Raw genomic sequence first — 17,635 nt, 5'->3', positions numbered from 1 at the left:
ACTTTTTTTTAAAATTTATTTGGGGGGGTTTATGAAACCATGAGATTTCTGAGGGAAAAACAAGCCTTCTGGCTTGTCTGGTGTCTGTAGATGAGTGTTTAATAATACTACTACTACCCCTTAAATTTAAGTGGAAGGGTTTCCATCACCTTTTACCCACCATAACTTATGTAATGGTATTTCTTAGCTACCCCAAGCCTCAACTATTAAGCCAGTATTATAACCTTGTGCTGACGAGTCCCATGAAGGATGAAACAGCGGTCTGCGAGTGGTGATCTGGCTACTGCACCTCTTCCTGAGTTTTGTTTAAAGGCTGTCTTATACAGCAGGCAATTACTTTCAAGGGATCCATGTATAAAGTGGATATAGAGGCAAAGGTGATAATTGTTAGCCTTATTTACGTGTGCCTACCCAGAATCCCTTGTGGTTGTGGAAGCACCAAGAGATTACTGAGGGAAAACAAGCCTTCTGGCTTGTCTGGTGTCTGTAGATGAGTGTTTAATAATACTTCTACTACCCCTTAAATTTAAGTGGAAGGGTTTCCATCACCTTTTACCCACCATAACTTATGAAATCATATTGTTCTTAAAATACATCAGACTTTATTAGGAACCGTGCCTTTTTGTTTTAAAAAAAAAATCAACCCTGCCTTAATCTACTAGCTATTAAGCTGGCAATATATATCTTCAAATTTTTAAGGGATCCTGCAGAGTCACTGTGATTAATGGGGCAGATGATGGCTGCCAGTGGCACAGAAACCAGCGAGACTGGCTTAGGATACCATGTGAGAAATGAGCAGTCTCTGCAGGATTGTTTGACATACAAACAATTTTCAGAGCACGAGGAGACAGGATGGCGACTATATTACATGTTAATAAATGAAGTATGTGATGAACTATGATGTACTCTTTGGTTGTGACACCCACAAGGTATCATTATTCATGTTTATTATTATGGTTTTGTCACCATTTAAACATGTTTTGATACTATTGACATCACAATTAATATATATTAAAAAAGCCAGTACAATAAAAAAATCCATTGAACAATGTTAAACTGCAGTTCTGCACAGGCTAATTGGGCAATTTGAAAACTCTACAAGGAAATGGCAATGGACTAAATTTTCTAGTTAATCTCTATTGACTATGTTAATAATGCCTTAGGAGTTAATTTTCTTTGCTTTACAAAATTATCATTGGTTCAATACACGAGAGGGCTGGTATATTGTGTGTTCCCTTTACTTATTCAGACAAATGAAATGGATGTTCCATAAATAATGATGTAGGAAGGAAGTTTAATCATTGTGTTATTTGACAGACTAATCCATTTAGCATAAAATCAAATTTCAGCTGGAAATTATATTGATCTGTTCATTAAAAAAAAATCTTAGATCTGGTAGATTTCATTTTCAGCGCTGTGAACCTTAAACTAAAATAACAAGTGTTGCAATGAAGGCGTTTACTCACTAGGAAGTGTTAACAGGAGAGTTGTGGCTTCAGCTCCTTCAGTTCACCATATATTATGAAAGTCCAACCGGGAGGGTTATGGCTGGCACTTTATATGGTGCAGTAAGATTTCTAGAAGGTGTCCTTCTACATTGAATTATGCCTTATACAGGGTTATCTCAGCCTTTACTCATTACTCAAAATTTCAGTAAGGTAATCATGAAGTCCCTAAGCAGCCCCTTTGTTGTTGAGCACTAATGAAATGCCTATAGTTCTACAAAAACAGAGTATCCTGGTCACCAGAAAGCTAAAAGCATGCCCCAAAACATATGGAGGAGCAGAATGCACCCTGCCATTGCATGAGTATAATATACGACTAATCAGGACAGGGCTGGCGGGTAAACCAATGTGGCCCCATTAGCCCCTTGCCCAGTGACATATATGCACTGGCACACATATTTGCAGTCTCACACTTACACACTCATTCTAACACACACATGGTAAAAAAAAAACACTTACACGCTAACACATAAACATTCACTCTGTTTCATAGTCAATTTGTAATGTAACATTCTACTTGTTATGTCCTGTCTACCCATTGTACAGCGCTACAGAATTTGATGGCGCTATATAAAACAATAAATAATAATAATAATATATGTCCAATGTTGGAATTTACTGCTATTTATATTTGGGAAGAAACTTGGGTGTAATTTAACCCCTTTGTGACAATGGCTGTTTTACCATGTATGCGGTGCTCGTGTTTAGCTGTAATTTTCTTCTTTCTCTTTTACTGAACCCACACAAGTTATATATTGTTTTTTTTCAGGACAAGAAGGGCTTTCTTTAGATGTCATTGTTTTGATTGTATCATATCATTTACCACTTAACGTTGATCGCCTCCAAAACGTTTTTAAAACAGACGTCCGCCAGCGTATGGCAGACGTTGACGCTCTGGGGAGGGGCCAGACATGGCCCCTGATGCCGATCTCAGTGTTGCTCAGTGTTTGGGTGTAGAAAGCGAATGTAGATAGCTTTCTACAGCCGTTTAAAGCCATGACGGTCCTGGCACGTCAACTGTCATTACCGGATGTTAGTGCATGACGTGCCAGAACTGGCAATTGTCATTAAGGGATTAATTCAAAAAAGGTTTTTGTTATAAGGTGTTTGTTATAATAAAATGGAAAAATATTAGATGAAATAAGGTTGAGGTGGTATAGTGGCTTTTTGAGTAACTGCGTATGTATGAAAGTCATAGCCATAGACTCTCCATGTGAAGACCTCTTTTCTGGGTAGCGGGGTTTCTTCTTTCTTCAGGCCAGCGAGTGGTGTTTGGTCATGCCCACTTCCAGCCCCTTTTCGGCCCCTGCCTATATTCCTCCCACTAAAGGTTGCCTGGGTTAACCCCACCCATACATTAAGCCACACTCCTAGAAGAGGGAGAGATACAGCTCAAAGCTGATAATCAGTGAAAAAATATGTTATTGCTGCACTTTCAACCGATAAATAAAGTAAAAATCTAAATTAGATGTGAGGAAACTGGGAGTACTTGCTTGAATTGTTTTTTCACCATTTGTAAACTTTATTTGTTCAAATTTTTCAAACCAGAACTGAATAATTGTAATGTTTTAAGTTAAATAACAAAAAATTGAAGATCATCTGCAATGTTTCCCTTTAATTTAGACAAGATTGCATAGTGCATGCTAGTGCAGCAAGACTTACAAGTTGTTTCATGCATCACTTGGGACCCCATTCTTTAATGCTTGTTTTTCTTGGCACGGGACTACTAGCAGTAGAATTTCCTTCCCAGGTCACCACTCCTTGTTGATTTCTAATCAAAACCCTTGTAAATCCATGCTACCTTCTACATAAATGAGTCCTATTGTTAGTGACACCCACTTAGCCGTAGCACTCCTTTCTCACGATATTGAATTATTACAAGTAAAACCAGACGCTGATCAATTTACAATTAACCAAGACTTTTTAGAAGTCCTTTTAATCCACAGATTGAATGGGAATTCTGGTATTCTGGCTTTCAGTTTGGAGTTTAAATAACAAATTACAAATAAGTAATTTTCTTTAACTTTTTCACCTTATCAGTGAAAATATGTGTCTTTTGGTACACACAAAGAAGTAAAACGTTTGCATTTTAAAACACGTATTTCAATCTTCTTCTGGCACGCACAATGCCTTGAGATCAGTGTTGGAAGCATCTAATAAAGCATGTAATCCTGAATAGCTTATCATGTGTTGGTTAACTAATATTGTATATTAAGTGTCTTATTTGTTTAACGTGATGTTTGCTCTGCAATGTCACGCAGCGGGCTTTGATTGTTAATAGTGGTTATGTAAAAAAAGATGCTGGTGCCAATAAAATGTTTCTGCTCACTGTACCATTCCATTTTTGCTGTGTTGATAAGGCTACTTTACAAACTTTCCACAACAATCACTTTTCACACATACCCCACAATATATCTTAATATATCTTACAAGCTATAATTTTTTTTTATAAAATGATATGGAAGAATTAACATTTTATCATTCTTTCAAGTATTGGTACAGTTGATAAAGAGTCAAGAGTTAAGTTTGATTAAGATGAAAAAAAATAATTTCCCTTCTCATTAACAATGTATTATGACACTTTATGGGTTGGCTCTTCACAATGCATATTTTGGCGTGATAATCTCAGAAGAACATATATAGTGAAACATTTATAGAGCGCTTTCTTTTAGAGTCACTCTACCCTGCGTAGTCTGTCCCTATATCTACTTGCTTTATTATGGGGCACAGAACAAAGTACACAGTGTGGCCAGCCTATTAACCAAAATATGGGAAATAATAAGTACTGATTGCACATACCAAAGCAGGATATGAAATATTTTAGTAGTGCAACAAAACCACAACCATTGGCAGCATTATATATCAACGTGACACTATTGGGTTCTTCCCTGTATCACATGTCTCTACCCTTAAACCACAGTTGAAGTAGTTAATTCTCATCAAATGACAAAGGTCATATTTATTTTAGCTTACTATTATTTATAAAAAAAACAAGCAGAAGCTAAACTATATTAATAATTAGCCACCAGTATCTTGCATCATAATCTCTTTCAGGTTATATGTATTCACAGATGATCCATAAACCTGTGTATTGGACACTGTCTAAGCAGAACCTTTCCAAGTCCATAAAATAATGTAATAGTATTTAAATTCTTAAGGATCCATTAAACATATTAAACATTCACTTGTAGTAGAAAGCGCTAGATTTAAAATGCACATACAATTCCATAAAAAACAGTGTGCATTTTAAGAGGTATGTCCTTCAGCTCATCAGGTTGGGATGAACTCTGACATGATAACCTGTGCCTTCAGCTTATTGACAATGCACCCAGAGCACACACTTTTCAGAGTCCCACACTGGGTGATGTCATGCATTGCCCTGCCCACAATACGTGAGCAGCATTGTGATGTCACATCACAGTTCACTCACTAACTTCCTGGGGCTTTCGGCCCTTTGGATATTCCATCTTCTTACCTCTCCCTGATTAAGGGACTGTCCCCGCAAATTTGTAAGCTGTGAGCATAGTATTACTTTACTACTCCTGCAATATGTAATAATTTATATCTGCAGTGCCTTGCTAAAGTATTCCCCCCGCTTGGCATATTTCCCTATTTTGTTGCATTACAACCTGGAAATAAAATGCATTTGTTGGGGTTTTGTATCACTTGATTTACACAACATGCCTTTGCAAAGCATTTTTTTTATTGTGAAGCAAACAAGAAATAAGACAAAAAAAAAAAAGAAAACTATTCAACCCCCCCCCCCACACCCCGTTTAGCTGCAAGTCTCTTGCATAAGCTTGGCACATCAAGCATGTGCGCTTGGAGGTCGCAGTGTTATACTATTGACAAAAAAATGCAAATATTGCTAAAGAGCCAATATTTGTTTCTACAAATAACGATGCGTGTGTTGGGCCTCACAGTCGAGCGTGTACCATGTATGTTCACTAAACATCAAGAGCGAATGGACTCAAACACAAAGTGCTTTGGTTATAACAGAAAAATAAGTGTTATTGGTATATAAATTATATATAAATGGTATATAATAAATTACTAAATGGCAATGCAAACTGTAGAAGGAGATAAGTAATCCCTTAGTAACAACCTACATCTGAAGTAGAACTTTACAACCTACGACCTGATACCTTGGAACTTTTTAAAGGAGCACTGAAAGCATATAAAATACAAATTTTTCTGAAAGCCAACAATCTCAGACTACTCTTTATTTATCAAGTCACAAATGTAAAACTTTCCATGGAAAGGGAATATCCACGAATATTAAGTCACCCGTGGTCTTTTAACCCTTAAGTACAATGGGCGGTCCCTAAACCCATTGAAAACAATGCATTAAATTTAAATGAGATGTCGACAGTAAAACAAAGCCAGCATTAGAAACATTTTCCAAATTAAATTCTCTATTTTGGGATTCATTTAATAAATTACACAGAAAAAGGAATATATGCAGCGTGTTAAAAAAATGAAAAAGTAGAATAGAGGGCTGAATAGTTCTTATCTGCAGCCAGACTCTACGTGTACTTAAAACATGACCAACTGGAATACGCCCCGACCTCAGAAAAAACCGCCCCGCACCACACTCAAGGCCTTTATGATTTAAGAAGTTTTTCCTTGGTAAGCGGGAAGGGGGTCTGTTATCTATTTGGGAATTGGATGTATTTTTGTGGGAGGTTATATTTGATATTGGAGATGTTTTTTTTAATTTTTTTTGTACGGTTTGGCTTACTGCCGCAAGAAGAACTTTCTCAAATACACAAATATAAAATAATTTTCCCACTCCACTATAATCATGCTTTTATACTAAAAGTTCAATAAAGTGCGTTAAGATAATGCAGTGTTTGTGACTAGAAGCACATGGATTTCACTTTGCATTGAGTCTTCGCCCCGGGCTATCCGAGTCTCTGTGTAAATGTATTAATGTAAACGAATAATGGCTGTCCTAACAGGCTGCACTCAAATCCTACTGATAACGTTACTAATTTTGGGTGACACACACAACAACCCGCAATTGCCAGCGAGTCACACTGACACAAGCGAGACCCCCGCTGCTCCCGCCCACCTATCCCCTCTCCCTGACAGAGAGATGACTGAGGACCCAATAGTAATCAGCCAGCTCTCACTGCCAGCCTGCGCATGTTCAAACACCAACTACCAGACGTGACCAGCAGAACACCACCACACAGATCGCTCCTAGTAAATGGGTCCATCCAGCTCGGTGCTCATTCTCTTTGGCCTGTAGTGCACAATTACTGAAAGCGGAATGAATGCCCTTAGTGGGGCGGGGCTTGTGGCTCAGCCGGTTGATAACATTTGTCAGGAGTAAGTTCCGCCGTGGTCTGGTTCTCGCGGTCGGTGGTTGGGACACCGGGTAGCAGCATTCCGCTTCGATTATACGGTGCGTAAAAACTAGTAACAAGAGGGCGCCCTACTGTGGCTCAAAGATGTTTATGGCGTATTTTCACCCGGGGTGACTCATAGTACCCTCTCACTGCCATTGGACGCGGTTTTCAATGGTTTTAGAAGCCAAAGTGTAGACATGTGGGAAAGTTTTTTTCCCAACGACTAACGCGTTTTGATAACTTCTTGTGTGTTTTTCTTTAGCGAAATCACTTCTTGTGTAATACACCCCAACCCCCTTCTAGATTGTAAGCTCTTTGAGCAAGGCCCTCCTTACCTCCTGTTCCTCTAAATTGTTATGTGATGCACTACTTGTTTTTGTACAGCGCTGTGGCATATGATGATGCTATGCGAATCGGTACACGGCAATAATATTGTCCTGTAGATCTCTGCTGCTTTCTCGCGATGTGTCAGGCAGTCCTGAGATCGGTACTTTATGCTGATCCTGTTCACGAGCTTCGGATATCACCCTTAAAGACCTGATTAGCTTCATCTAAATAAACTAACGAAAGGAAAAAGTATTTAAAGTTGTACAAAATAGGAATTGAAATGTTGGAACTAAAACCTGTCTTAAATTCTGAAAATATCAATAAGAAAAGTTCCACGTAAGAAATCTGAGATCTGGTTGATGCGGTTTTATGATATTAAATGTTTTGCAACCACTACCTGGAAATGATCATTCCCTGAGTGTGTTGAAAGCCAGGCTTATAGGCAGGGCCCAGATGTGTCACTCGCCTAACGAGAATCCAAAAGGTGTGTGTGTGTGTGTGTGTGTGTGTGTGTGTGTATATATAATATATAATTATACTCCCTACATAATGATATAAACAAGTTAGTATTTACACGTTATGGATCTAAGAAGAGCAGGTGTTTTAGAAAAGCTTATGTTAAAGATAGAATGTTTCTATTTTGAGGAGTACCCGCAGGTGACCTCACGGCTCCTATAGGTTGAAGCAGCCAATCAGTGGCAAGGAAAAGCTCTTACTGAAATTAATATGATCCTTCGCGCATGGGAGTCCTGTTAGATCCCCACACGTTCACTGAGCCAGCCTTGGAGCTGACTGGCGGTAAGTAAATCCCATGCGGGGAGATGTGTTCGGACAAATACACTCCCAGCAGGGGACACCATGTAAGTTTAAAGGGACCTATAATATACATTAAAGTGAATGTGATGTCTCTTTACATTAAAAGGAAAAAGCAGTTGTGTTTTATAAGGGAAACGTTGTAGCAAATTCGTGCGTTTGAAGCTATTATGGTATTATGTGATTATCTGCTTAGTTTTCCCCGTTGCTTACTTCGAGCTGCTGAGTGCTGCGTGTTTCTTCTGCCAAAGCAAAGTATACAAGATACGCTTTATCTGGGTTTGGCAGCTTCCCAGCCCCGGGACGTACGAAGGACACTGAAAGGCTGATGCAGATGTGTCACGGTTTAAATAATCTCACCTGGACTGCTTTCTGTTTTAGAAGTGAGAGAGACTTCTTGGGTTTCACCTAATATTCCAATTTTCTAGTTCTGTAGTGTTTGCATCTGGGGATTCCTGTTTCTTACTTTTTTTTACGTTGCATTGTATTTTTGTTCAGAACAAACCCAATATGATTAACCCCTTAATGACAAAGCCCGTACATGTACGGGCTCAAAATGCATTGTTTTCAATGGGTTTAGGGACCGCACATTGTCCTCATGTATTCCAGTAATATGTGAATCTCTTGTGGTTGTCTCCCTGACTGGCGCTGGTTTCCAACCCTACTTTGTAGGATCCCCAAGAGCAATGTGGAGTTCAAACTCCACGTGATATATGCGTTTCTGGAAATAGCGTGTTGTTCATACAGTACAGGCTATTTCCCCAATAGCCATTTTTTTGTTTTAATTCAGTTTGTATGAGTCTACAGTATATTGATCTATTTGGTGGTGGTAAAGCACTAAAAGTAGAATCGTAAGTAAGGAATACAGCAACTTTTTTATTTTAATATTGTTATTTTCCTTTCTCGTTTTTTAAGGTGATTGATCATCATGGTTTGTCGCAAGACCTACGCATCCTTTCTTTTATGCGGGCTGGTTTCTGCAACATTAGTATTGTCGGTAATTGCTGATGACCATGCGCATCCAAAAGTGGAGGAACATGGTCACCAAGGATCTCGATTTGATAAGAATGTCGTCCACGACAAAGAGTAAGGGTTTTTTCCTACTGTAATTGTGTGTGTGTGTATATATGTATGTATGTGTGTGTGTGTGTGTGTGTATATATATATATATATATATATATATATATATATATATATATATATATATATATATATATATATATATATATATATATATATATATATATATATATATATTATGTATGTGTATGTAATCCATACTGTTTTGGTTCTTGTTTAACAGCCACATCATGGAGCACTTAGAAGGGGTTGTTGAGAAACCAGAGACTGAGATGTCCCCTCAGGAACTACAGCTCCACTATTTCAAAATGCATGATTATGATGGAAACAATCTATTAGATGGCCTCGAGTTGGCAGCTGCAATCTCACATGTTAATAAAGAGGTCAGTGCCTTTATGATTTACTAAACCAGTGAGCAACTCCTGTACACGATGTCTTCAGGTGAGCTCAGGTGGATCCATTCATTGGTTTCTGTACTTCTGACCTGTGCTTGTGCAACAAAAAATATCTTGAGGCCTAGCGTTCTAGAAAGTCTGTGTTATTTTGTAATTATGTCCTTTCTGCTATACACCTAGTCCAACACTTTCTATAAGGAATACACCTCATAAGCAGCTTAAAACACAGGGGTTTAATGGGCAAAAATCAAAATCTCAGTTTACTGCCAAATCGTCTCATATTTTCCTGTTTTTTTTATATATTGATGTTCTCATGCTGCATCACCCCTGGCTCCTAATCATATCAAGATTGCCCCCCACCTTAATGTATATTTATTTAATTGGGGGGTGGTTGTAACAACAGAGGAAATGTTCATTATGCCCACTCCGTTTTTTTTTTATCAATCTTTGGAAATGAATAATAAGAGTATTAGCATCAGAACAACGTTTTCTACCCAATTTTGATTCTGTTTTTATTCCCTTTTCCTTTTTAGGGCGGCAATGAACACGCTCCCCCCGTTAAGGAGGAAGATCTGACTAACTTAATAGATGAGGTTCTAAGAGACGATGACAAAAATAATGATGGATACATAGACTATGCTGAATTTGCCAGATCAATGGAATGAACACCTTGGACAATGCTTTATTATGACCCCAAATGTGCCCCGGAGAAATGTGGTTAATTTTAGTTTCTATTACCTGAGCCTTTGCTTCTGTGTGATGTGTCTGTAGTCCATGGTATCGGTTCAGATGGACGTGTGTAATTTATATGCAGTGGTATATATCATGGGCTATATGTCCATCATGTACATAGATATGTACAGCAAAAAGCATAATTTAGATGGTTTAATTTATAAATGAACATATTTAGGTCAGTGTTATAGAATTTTTTTGTTTTGGTTGTCTGAGCGCTGAAACATCATTTTATTATGGTTCTTGTATGTTCACCATAACGAGCAAATCTCGGTTCGTTTGCTGTGAGCTTTTCGACCTGCATTCAAAACAGAGAAACAAGTCAATTTTTAATTAAGGGCCCTAAAAATAAATCTACCCCCCAAGGTGGGAAGTCTTTGAATAAAAAACATTGATTGCTACTAAAAATCTGCTCAAACTTTTGGTTAAAATTCTCCAAACCTTGAGTGGGTGATTGAAACCTCGTTCATTGAATCCAAGTAGCTGAGCTAAACTCCCAGTAAAGTAAATCTACGAATCAGTCATCTTTTCAATAAACGGTGAATATGGATATCGGGGCAAGAAGTCCTGGAAATGAAATAAACCGCAATGGCAAATTTCACATCGGAAAAAGAACATTATTTTAATTCATTCATTAATCGGCATAACCAACATACAGTTTCTCGGAAGACGACGATGTCTTTTAGAAGTATTCAGGATTTCTTTCATTTATTTTACAAATAGTATTTTTCATAATCATTATGTAATGTGTCACAATATTTTAACTGTTGTTATTTAGCAAATAAAACTTTTGTATGCAGGATGCATTTTAAGTACATATCACATTTGCAATATTCTCTTTGGAAAATCATGGTATAAAGCACAGGTCCAGTTTCCAGGTTAACTTTTTATGGTGTACAGATAATATAGATATATATATATATATTATATAGTGGACATTTTCCTTTTAAAATTCAGTGTTGAAACCACATGCAGTAAGGATACGGCATAGTGGAGAGGGTTCAGAGAAGGTCTGCTGAAACGGTAAATGTTTGCGGGATAAAGATTATCAGGAAGGATTGAAGCATTTTAATATGTATAGCCTGGAGGAAAGAGGGGGAGATGTGATAGAAACATTAAAATACTTAAAGGGATTTAACAAAGTGCAGGAGGGAAGCTTTATTTCAAAGGATGAGAAATGTTCGAACAAGAGGTCATAATCCAAAATTAGAGGATCTGAGGCTTAGATGTAGTATAAGGAAGTTTTACTTCACCGAGAGAGTGGTAGATAGATGGAACAGCTTCCTAGCAGAAGTGGTGGAGGTGATTATAGTGAGGAAATGTACATACATGGGATAGGCGTGTGGCTATACTGAATCTGGGATGAAACGAAGGAGCCCTTAAAGTTACAACAGGAAGACGAGCCAAATGGTTCTTACCTGCTGCCAAATTTTATATTTCTATGTAAGAAAAACGGAACTGTCACCAGAACTGTTTTATTTTACATAACTTAATTTATACTGAATGGGACACAAAGATAACGTTCCATATTGCGCTGATTATGACAATTAACGACACATGATTTCTGGGTTTTTAGATTTTTTTATATTGTATATTTTATATGGCGGGTTACAACAGTTTGTAATTCTAACATGACAATTTCCTGTTTTTCTGGAGCCGGATTTCCTTACCAGAGGTTCTTGGCTTTAGTGCTATGAACAGCTCAATAAATATATTTAATGGGATGATAAAGCCTAAGGAGATGAAGGACAAGGGTAAAAACATTTTCAAATCATAAGTTGTAGATTTTCAGGATGCCTAAAAATGGTTTCCTACACTCTCCATCACTGTTGGTTGTGTTACTGCCACCATTGGCATAATTAAATTCATAACTACCTATATTTTCCATCAATATAATTAATTTTCGGTGATATTTAGCAGTTATGCCTTATTTAAGCTGAGATCTGTATTAAAAGATAGGACTAGCATATCTAATGATTATGTATCACCCCCCACCCACTTAAAGAAACTGTCCTAAACCAGCCACAATAGGTAAATTATTAAATGGGGAGAGGTAGCTATGACATAAATAACACTTTCCTATGTGCCCTCTATTTCTCCCCAAATATACATTATAAAATAACCCATACTCCGTTTATGAGGAAGAATCATCATACAGCTCCTGAGAACAGGGTGTTATGCTATTTTTCCCCGTGATATACGAATGAGATGAGTCTTTATAGGTACGTATGGTTTATTTTAAATAAAAACTGATTTGGGGAAGGTGACAGTGATTAACCAGATGTGGCTTTTTTATCTCATGTATGTTATGTTTTGCAACATGTGAACAATACTTAAGCGTTTTGGCATCCAGTTTATTCTTTTTACATTTTATTTTGTTTATGTCCAGAATTATTATTTGTCAAGTCATAACTTGTGATGAATTTTCCATTGAACGAATGTCCTAGTTCCAATGTGTTGGTGGGTCTAGTGCGGCCATTGAAGTTAAAGTTATCATGGAGGAAGACAATCCAGCGTTTGGAGAATTGATAGACCTCAGAGAATTGTACCAGTCGTCGTGCTGGCGCGATGGGGGAGTAGCGGATGTTAAATGGGGGTGATTGGCAGTACAAGTGAACTGACCGACACCTGCAGGTGGGTGATAGCCAGTAGATGCCATCGATGTGAAGCGGGGGATATGGTTGAGAGGGTGAGAGTACTGATACTGACGAGCTGGTGAGGACATGGCGCACATGCCTGGTATCAACCCACTACACGTTAATGTGCCACTTGGGGTTGATGACTTCTGGTGTGTTCTTTCATGCTTGCGATGCTTTGCTCTCCGGTTTTGAAACCATACCTAGAATTAAGTGAAAACTTCTTTACATTTGTATTTTCATATATATATATATATATATATATATATATCAGTAAAAAGTATTAAAATAACTAATGTAATCCCAGTGCCTTAAAATAAGCACAAAAAAACTATAGTCATTTACAAGAAGTAGAAATCCCTAGACAGAAAAAATCCCTGAACTGTTATGATAAAAGATATATGGGACATACATGGTGGACATGATGGTGGTGCATGGTCTAAACCAAGTCCGTCTCTGTAAACTTACTTGTATTCTTGCTTCATTAAGTTTGGTTATTTTTGCTAATTCCTCTCGGCAGTAGATATCTGGATAGTGGTTCTTGCTGAATGCCGTTTCCAAATGTTCCAGCTGCTCTTGACTAAAAGTCGTGCGATGTCTTCTTCTAGTAGGGGTTGGGTACTGGGGGGCTATGTGTCTACTTGTTGATAATAAGCTCCCTTCTATGGTGGAGGCTTCAGAAAATGTTTTATAGGAACCGTCGATATCTGGAAAAAAAGAGAAATTCAGATTAGATTTCTGAATTGACTAATTTAGGAGTTTAAATATCTAAAAGTCGTTCATATTTTTGTTTATTTGTAGTTCTCCAAACATATGTTTCTTATTTGGAATGTCTTCACTAGAAAATTAAATCTATCCTCTGTTTCAGGCGTTTACAACGCTGCAATTCTTCTGTAAATCAATTGTCCTAAATATTTTAAAGCAAAGGAACGGTTTCAAATATTGGATGGAGCAACATGAAAATAACAAAAGTATAATGTTATATTAAATGTACTGTTGGTTTTGAATATATGTTATGGGTATAATAAAATTAAAGTGAAATATGTGTATCGCATGCTTCATGGAATATAGATTACGATTACGGGACAGGCATAAAATAATCATCCATAAAATTTGAGAATTTTACAGCAGAAAACAAAAATCTTGCCCGATTGACTGAATATTTCTTATCTCCTCTCAATTACAACGTGTCCTCCAAATAGCTATGGAATTGAGGGATGGGATAAAAAGATACCAGATCTTGCCCAGACCGCAAACTGTATCAACACTTCAAAAAGTGATGATATAAACAATACCGTAACTGTGATATACATGCGGCAGGCAAAATCCTTCAAAGCTTTAGAACCAGAGACCTTTATGTATCACTAAAGGTCTTTGTTGTTTTCTTGTCATCATATATAAAGATGTTCTAAACCATCTGTCTCTATATGCTTACATCATGAATGCCTATATTACCCCAGTGCGGCCCCGAATCTGTTGGCACTTTATAACTCATAATAACCTCCCCTTTTGTCTTTAATGTCTTATAAAATCATATTACGGTAAGTGAATAAATACATTTGGTTGTAGAAAACGCACTCGCAGGAAACTAATTATATGTATAATATGTATCGATATACCATGTGACAAATATGTATTCAAAGAAGATGTCTAAGGGTAATCATATGATATCGACAAATGAACCACCTAGTACAATTAAATGAATGCTTAAAGATGTACGCTGCTTGGGTTACTTTTTAAAGGGTTTGCAAACAAAAAATATGCATTTGCAACTAAGGGGTACAGGGTTGTTATTTGGCATTTTTTTGAGAAAAATGGGGTATGTATATAGGAAGATTACAGTACCTGGCCAAAAAGGCTGACTTTCGTTGGATTTTCAATGTGTAGGAGAGTTCTTGTCTTTACATTCATCAGTATGGTGTTTTCTTCTATTTGTTCAGATATGTAACTATATATTTATAACTTACCTGGCGAACCAGCATTTCAATCACTTCATTATATATATATGTGTATATATGTATGTATATATATATATGTATGTATGTATATATATATATGTATGTATATATATATATATATATATGTGTGTGTATATATATATATGTGTGTATATATATATATATATAAATGCACTTTACGAAACGTACTGTTTTAATTATGCATTAGGTAGGGCCACCTTAAACATATTTCTCCTACAAGTCTCCTATTTCTTATTAACGATCCTGCCTAACATGGCCCTTTTTGCAGGAGAACCTTCCTGGGGCCGGCCGGCCATAGTGCAGAGATTAATATTTCAGCTCACCTACAAACTCAAAGATATTTAAACAAAATACTTAAGGGAATGAAATCTAGAGGAGGGACACTGCTTCATTTATTAATTATTTTTTCAAAATACAACCCATGTCCCCAGAGATGCCTAAAATCAAATTGATTTGTCACATTTAGTACAAATTATTTTTTATCTGCTTTATGAGCTACATTACTGGAGTATCTATAATAACTTTGTATTAAGTAAAATTCATATATGAAAGTAACATTAAAATGCAACAGTACTTATTTCTAAAGCATTTCATTTTTCTGTGTGGAAAAAGTGAAGAATTAATAGGGGATTGAGTGGAAGGGTTAAATATATCAGTACTCTATAGATTATTGTTATTATTAATATTATTATGCTACATGATGGTCATAATTACAAAAATAGTCAAAATTTTCTGAAATATATATATCAGTTTCTTTTTCCCACTATACCTTTGTAAAACCACAATTTTTCACCACATTAAAGATTTTTGCCATTATGTGGCCAGTTTGATCCAATGTGAAAATTAATAAAACTGTCATAAATACATATCGACACAATTGCTCCTGTGATGCAATCACTACATCACGTTTAATATTAGATTTTTTCTGTGCCTTGTGTATATTCATATACGGCATTAAAAAATGATATAATAAAATAATAATTGACCTAAAAGTCTTATTCATATTTTAAATGAAATTAAAAAAAAGTAATACTTGAATAATGAAAATTCTGACAAATAAGTGATTTAATTTGTAATTTGTACACAATTAAATAAAAATACCCTGCTGACGTAATGAGTCTTTGCTGTGGAATATAATTAAGAGCATTATATCTAAAGTTAAAATGAATTATTTTATGTTACGTACCTGCTGTTGATGTCACAGCTGCAATTTCCGAATAGACTTCATGATATTCCTGGCATTTCTTCTTAGACGCTTTAATTCTGGCATCTTCCATATTCGTTCCTACTCTCTTGCCTAATCAATTGAGGTTTGAGTTTTGCTATGCAACAGTTGATGGCTTTTTTCTCAATTTTAAGTTAGCACCGGAGTGATGTCATCCTGAGCCTTGTTAGAATATTCCACCAATCACATTTGGTCTTAGCTAATTAAGAAGGCCCCAAGTCAACCTGCGACCTGACACTAGAGTGTCTCAGCATCAGGCTGGGAATCTCTGCCCATTGAAAGGTACCTGTAGCCAGAAGAAAAGGCTTTGTCTCTGTGGGTGGTATGTAAAGAAAGTGGACAGAGAAAGGACTGAGTTTACAATAAGATTTGTCTTGTGTAGAAGACATTCACCTGAGTAATCTCACAAATGAGTTTCATTGCCCTAAGAGTGATTACAACGTTTAATTGTTAGAGAGGGTTTAGTAGCACCTCTAAACTAAAATTTTACTCTAAAATGTTGGGATTCTAGACTCTAGGAAGTGTTTACATGAAACATTACGGATTAAGCCGTGGACCTTGTTTTAGAGCAGAGGACAATGCTTATTATGTATGTGTGGACAGGTGGAGATGCTATTGTGTCTCTGATGGTTAAATTAGCAGATTTATTGAATTACATATCTGTCCCTCGCGTGAATTATTAATGGACTGACTGCCTAAGGGGCTAAGAAACTAGTTGGATTGATTGTGCATTAATTGTAGGATTTTGGGGGGAGATGCATCTGGGAGTAACCAGTTTTACCATATTAATGAATTAATAGCTGTAGGTTATGTGGATATAAAAGAGGGGTTAAAAATGAAAAACGAGAGGATAATGAAAAATTAAATATAGGCTCATGTGTAACAGGGTATCCGGATTTAACCCCTCTCCTTTAAATAATAATAGTAGAATTACATACAATACAGCATACAATTAACCCAATAAACATTAGCTGAACAGTAACGTGTTATAGTTGGATGCTACAGAGGCTAGAATCCTATCATAAAAATACTCAAATGTCTCTATATTTCCACCAATGTATTTTAATATTTTAGAATTCTAAATAAATATGCTCCTTTTGCACCTGGACATGTGCGGTGCCTAACAGCAATGACTCGACGTGCCGCTACTGACAATTACATCGGGGCTTCATTTTAGACCTTACCTCAAGTTACATCATTGTAGACCCAGACTTCCATCATATTACCTTCTTGTTAGTTTGGATTTTGACCACTGAAAACAATGCTACCTCGTGCTGCCTTCCATGTAAACAAATCCCCTCGTTCTTATTCACACTGAAATCTGTATAAATAGTGTAGGTTTTGGACCGCAGCCTAAAGATGTATTTAAATTCCAGATATAGCCACCAGCATGTTAAGAGTAACGAGGGGCTTTGGGTGGAATTTACTCATTGACTGAATTTTTCCTTTGTTTCTATTATGTTTTTCTGTGCATTCCCTTTCTGCTAATGTATTTTAAATTGCACACATTAGGTATGTTATCTTCCAAATTTCCTTTTGGATGCTTTATTACCAGCCCACCTATATGAAGGTTACCAGCCCTCTTCTGT

General features: G+C 36.7%; 2 protein-coding genes across 2 annotated transcripts; one reads left to right on the top strand and one right to left on the bottom strand.

Moving 5' to 3' along the window:
- The first annotated feature begins 6,770 nt into the window (after positions 1–6,770).
- Positions 6,771–10,821, top strand: MCFD2 (multiple coagulation factor deficiency 2, ER cargo receptor complex subunit). The gene is made up of 4 exons (XM_053458822.1): positions 6,771–6,915; positions 8,915–9,085; positions 9,303–9,462; positions 10,008–10,821. The coding sequence occupies exons 2-4, from the start codon at positions 8,928–8,930 to the stop codon at positions 10,137–10,139; spliced, it is 450 nt and encodes a 149-aa protein (XP_053314797.1). The 5' UTR covers positions 6,771–6,915; positions 8,915–8,927; the 3' UTR covers positions 10,140–10,821.
- Positions 10,822–12,517: 1,696 nt separating this feature from the next.
- On the bottom strand, positions 12,518–16,098 carry LOC128483124 (homeobox protein unc-42-like). The gene is made up of 3 exons (XM_053459183.1): positions 16,008–16,098; positions 13,311–13,549; positions 12,518–13,045 (listed from the first exon to the last, which is right to left on the bottom strand). The coding sequence occupies exons 1-3, from the start codon at positions 16,096–16,098 to the stop codon at positions 12,650–12,652; spliced, it is 726 nt and encodes a 241-aa protein (XP_053315158.1). The 3' UTR covers positions 12,518–12,649.
- Positions 16,099–17,635: the final 1,537 nt, after the last annotated feature.

This window comes from Spea bombifrons, chromosome 3 (assembly GCF_027358695.1).
Source record: "Spea bombifrons isolate aSpeBom1 chromosome 3, aSpeBom1.2.pri, whole genome shotgun sequence".
Classification (NCBI taxonomy): Eukaryota; Metazoa; Chordata; class Amphibia; order Anura; family Pelobatidae; genus Spea; species Spea bombifrons.
Note: the sequence above shows the minus strand (reverse complement) of the source record. Positions and strands in the feature narration are given on the sequence as shown.

Excerpts from the sequence above, each read along its gene's own strand:
- LOC128483124 (XM_053459183.1), bottom strand. The coding sequence starts at position 16,098 with ATGGAAGATGCCAGAATTAAAGCGTCTAAGAAGAAATGCCAGGAATAT. Across the intron at positions 13,550-16,007 it reads AGCTGTGACATCAACAGCAG|ATATCGACGGTTCCTATAAA; the intron begins GTACGTAACATA and ends CTTTTTTTCCAG. Across the intron at positions 13,046-13,310 it reads TTAATGAAGCAAGAATACAA|GTATGGTTTCAAAACCGGAG; the intron begins GTAAGTTTACAG and ends ACTTAATTCTAG.
- MCFD2 (XM_053458822.1), top strand. The coding sequence starts at position 8,928 with ATGGTTTGTCGCAAGACCTACGCATCCTTTCTTTTATGCGGGCTGGTT. Across the intron at positions 9,086-9,302 it reads AATGTCGTCCACGACAAAGA|CCACATCATGGAGCACTTAG; the intron begins GTAAGGGTTTTT and ends CTTGTTTAACAG. Across the intron at positions 9,463-10,007 it reads TCTCACATGTTAATAAAGAG|GGCGGCAATGAACACGCTCC; the intron begins GTCAGTGCCTTT and ends TTTCCTTTTTAG.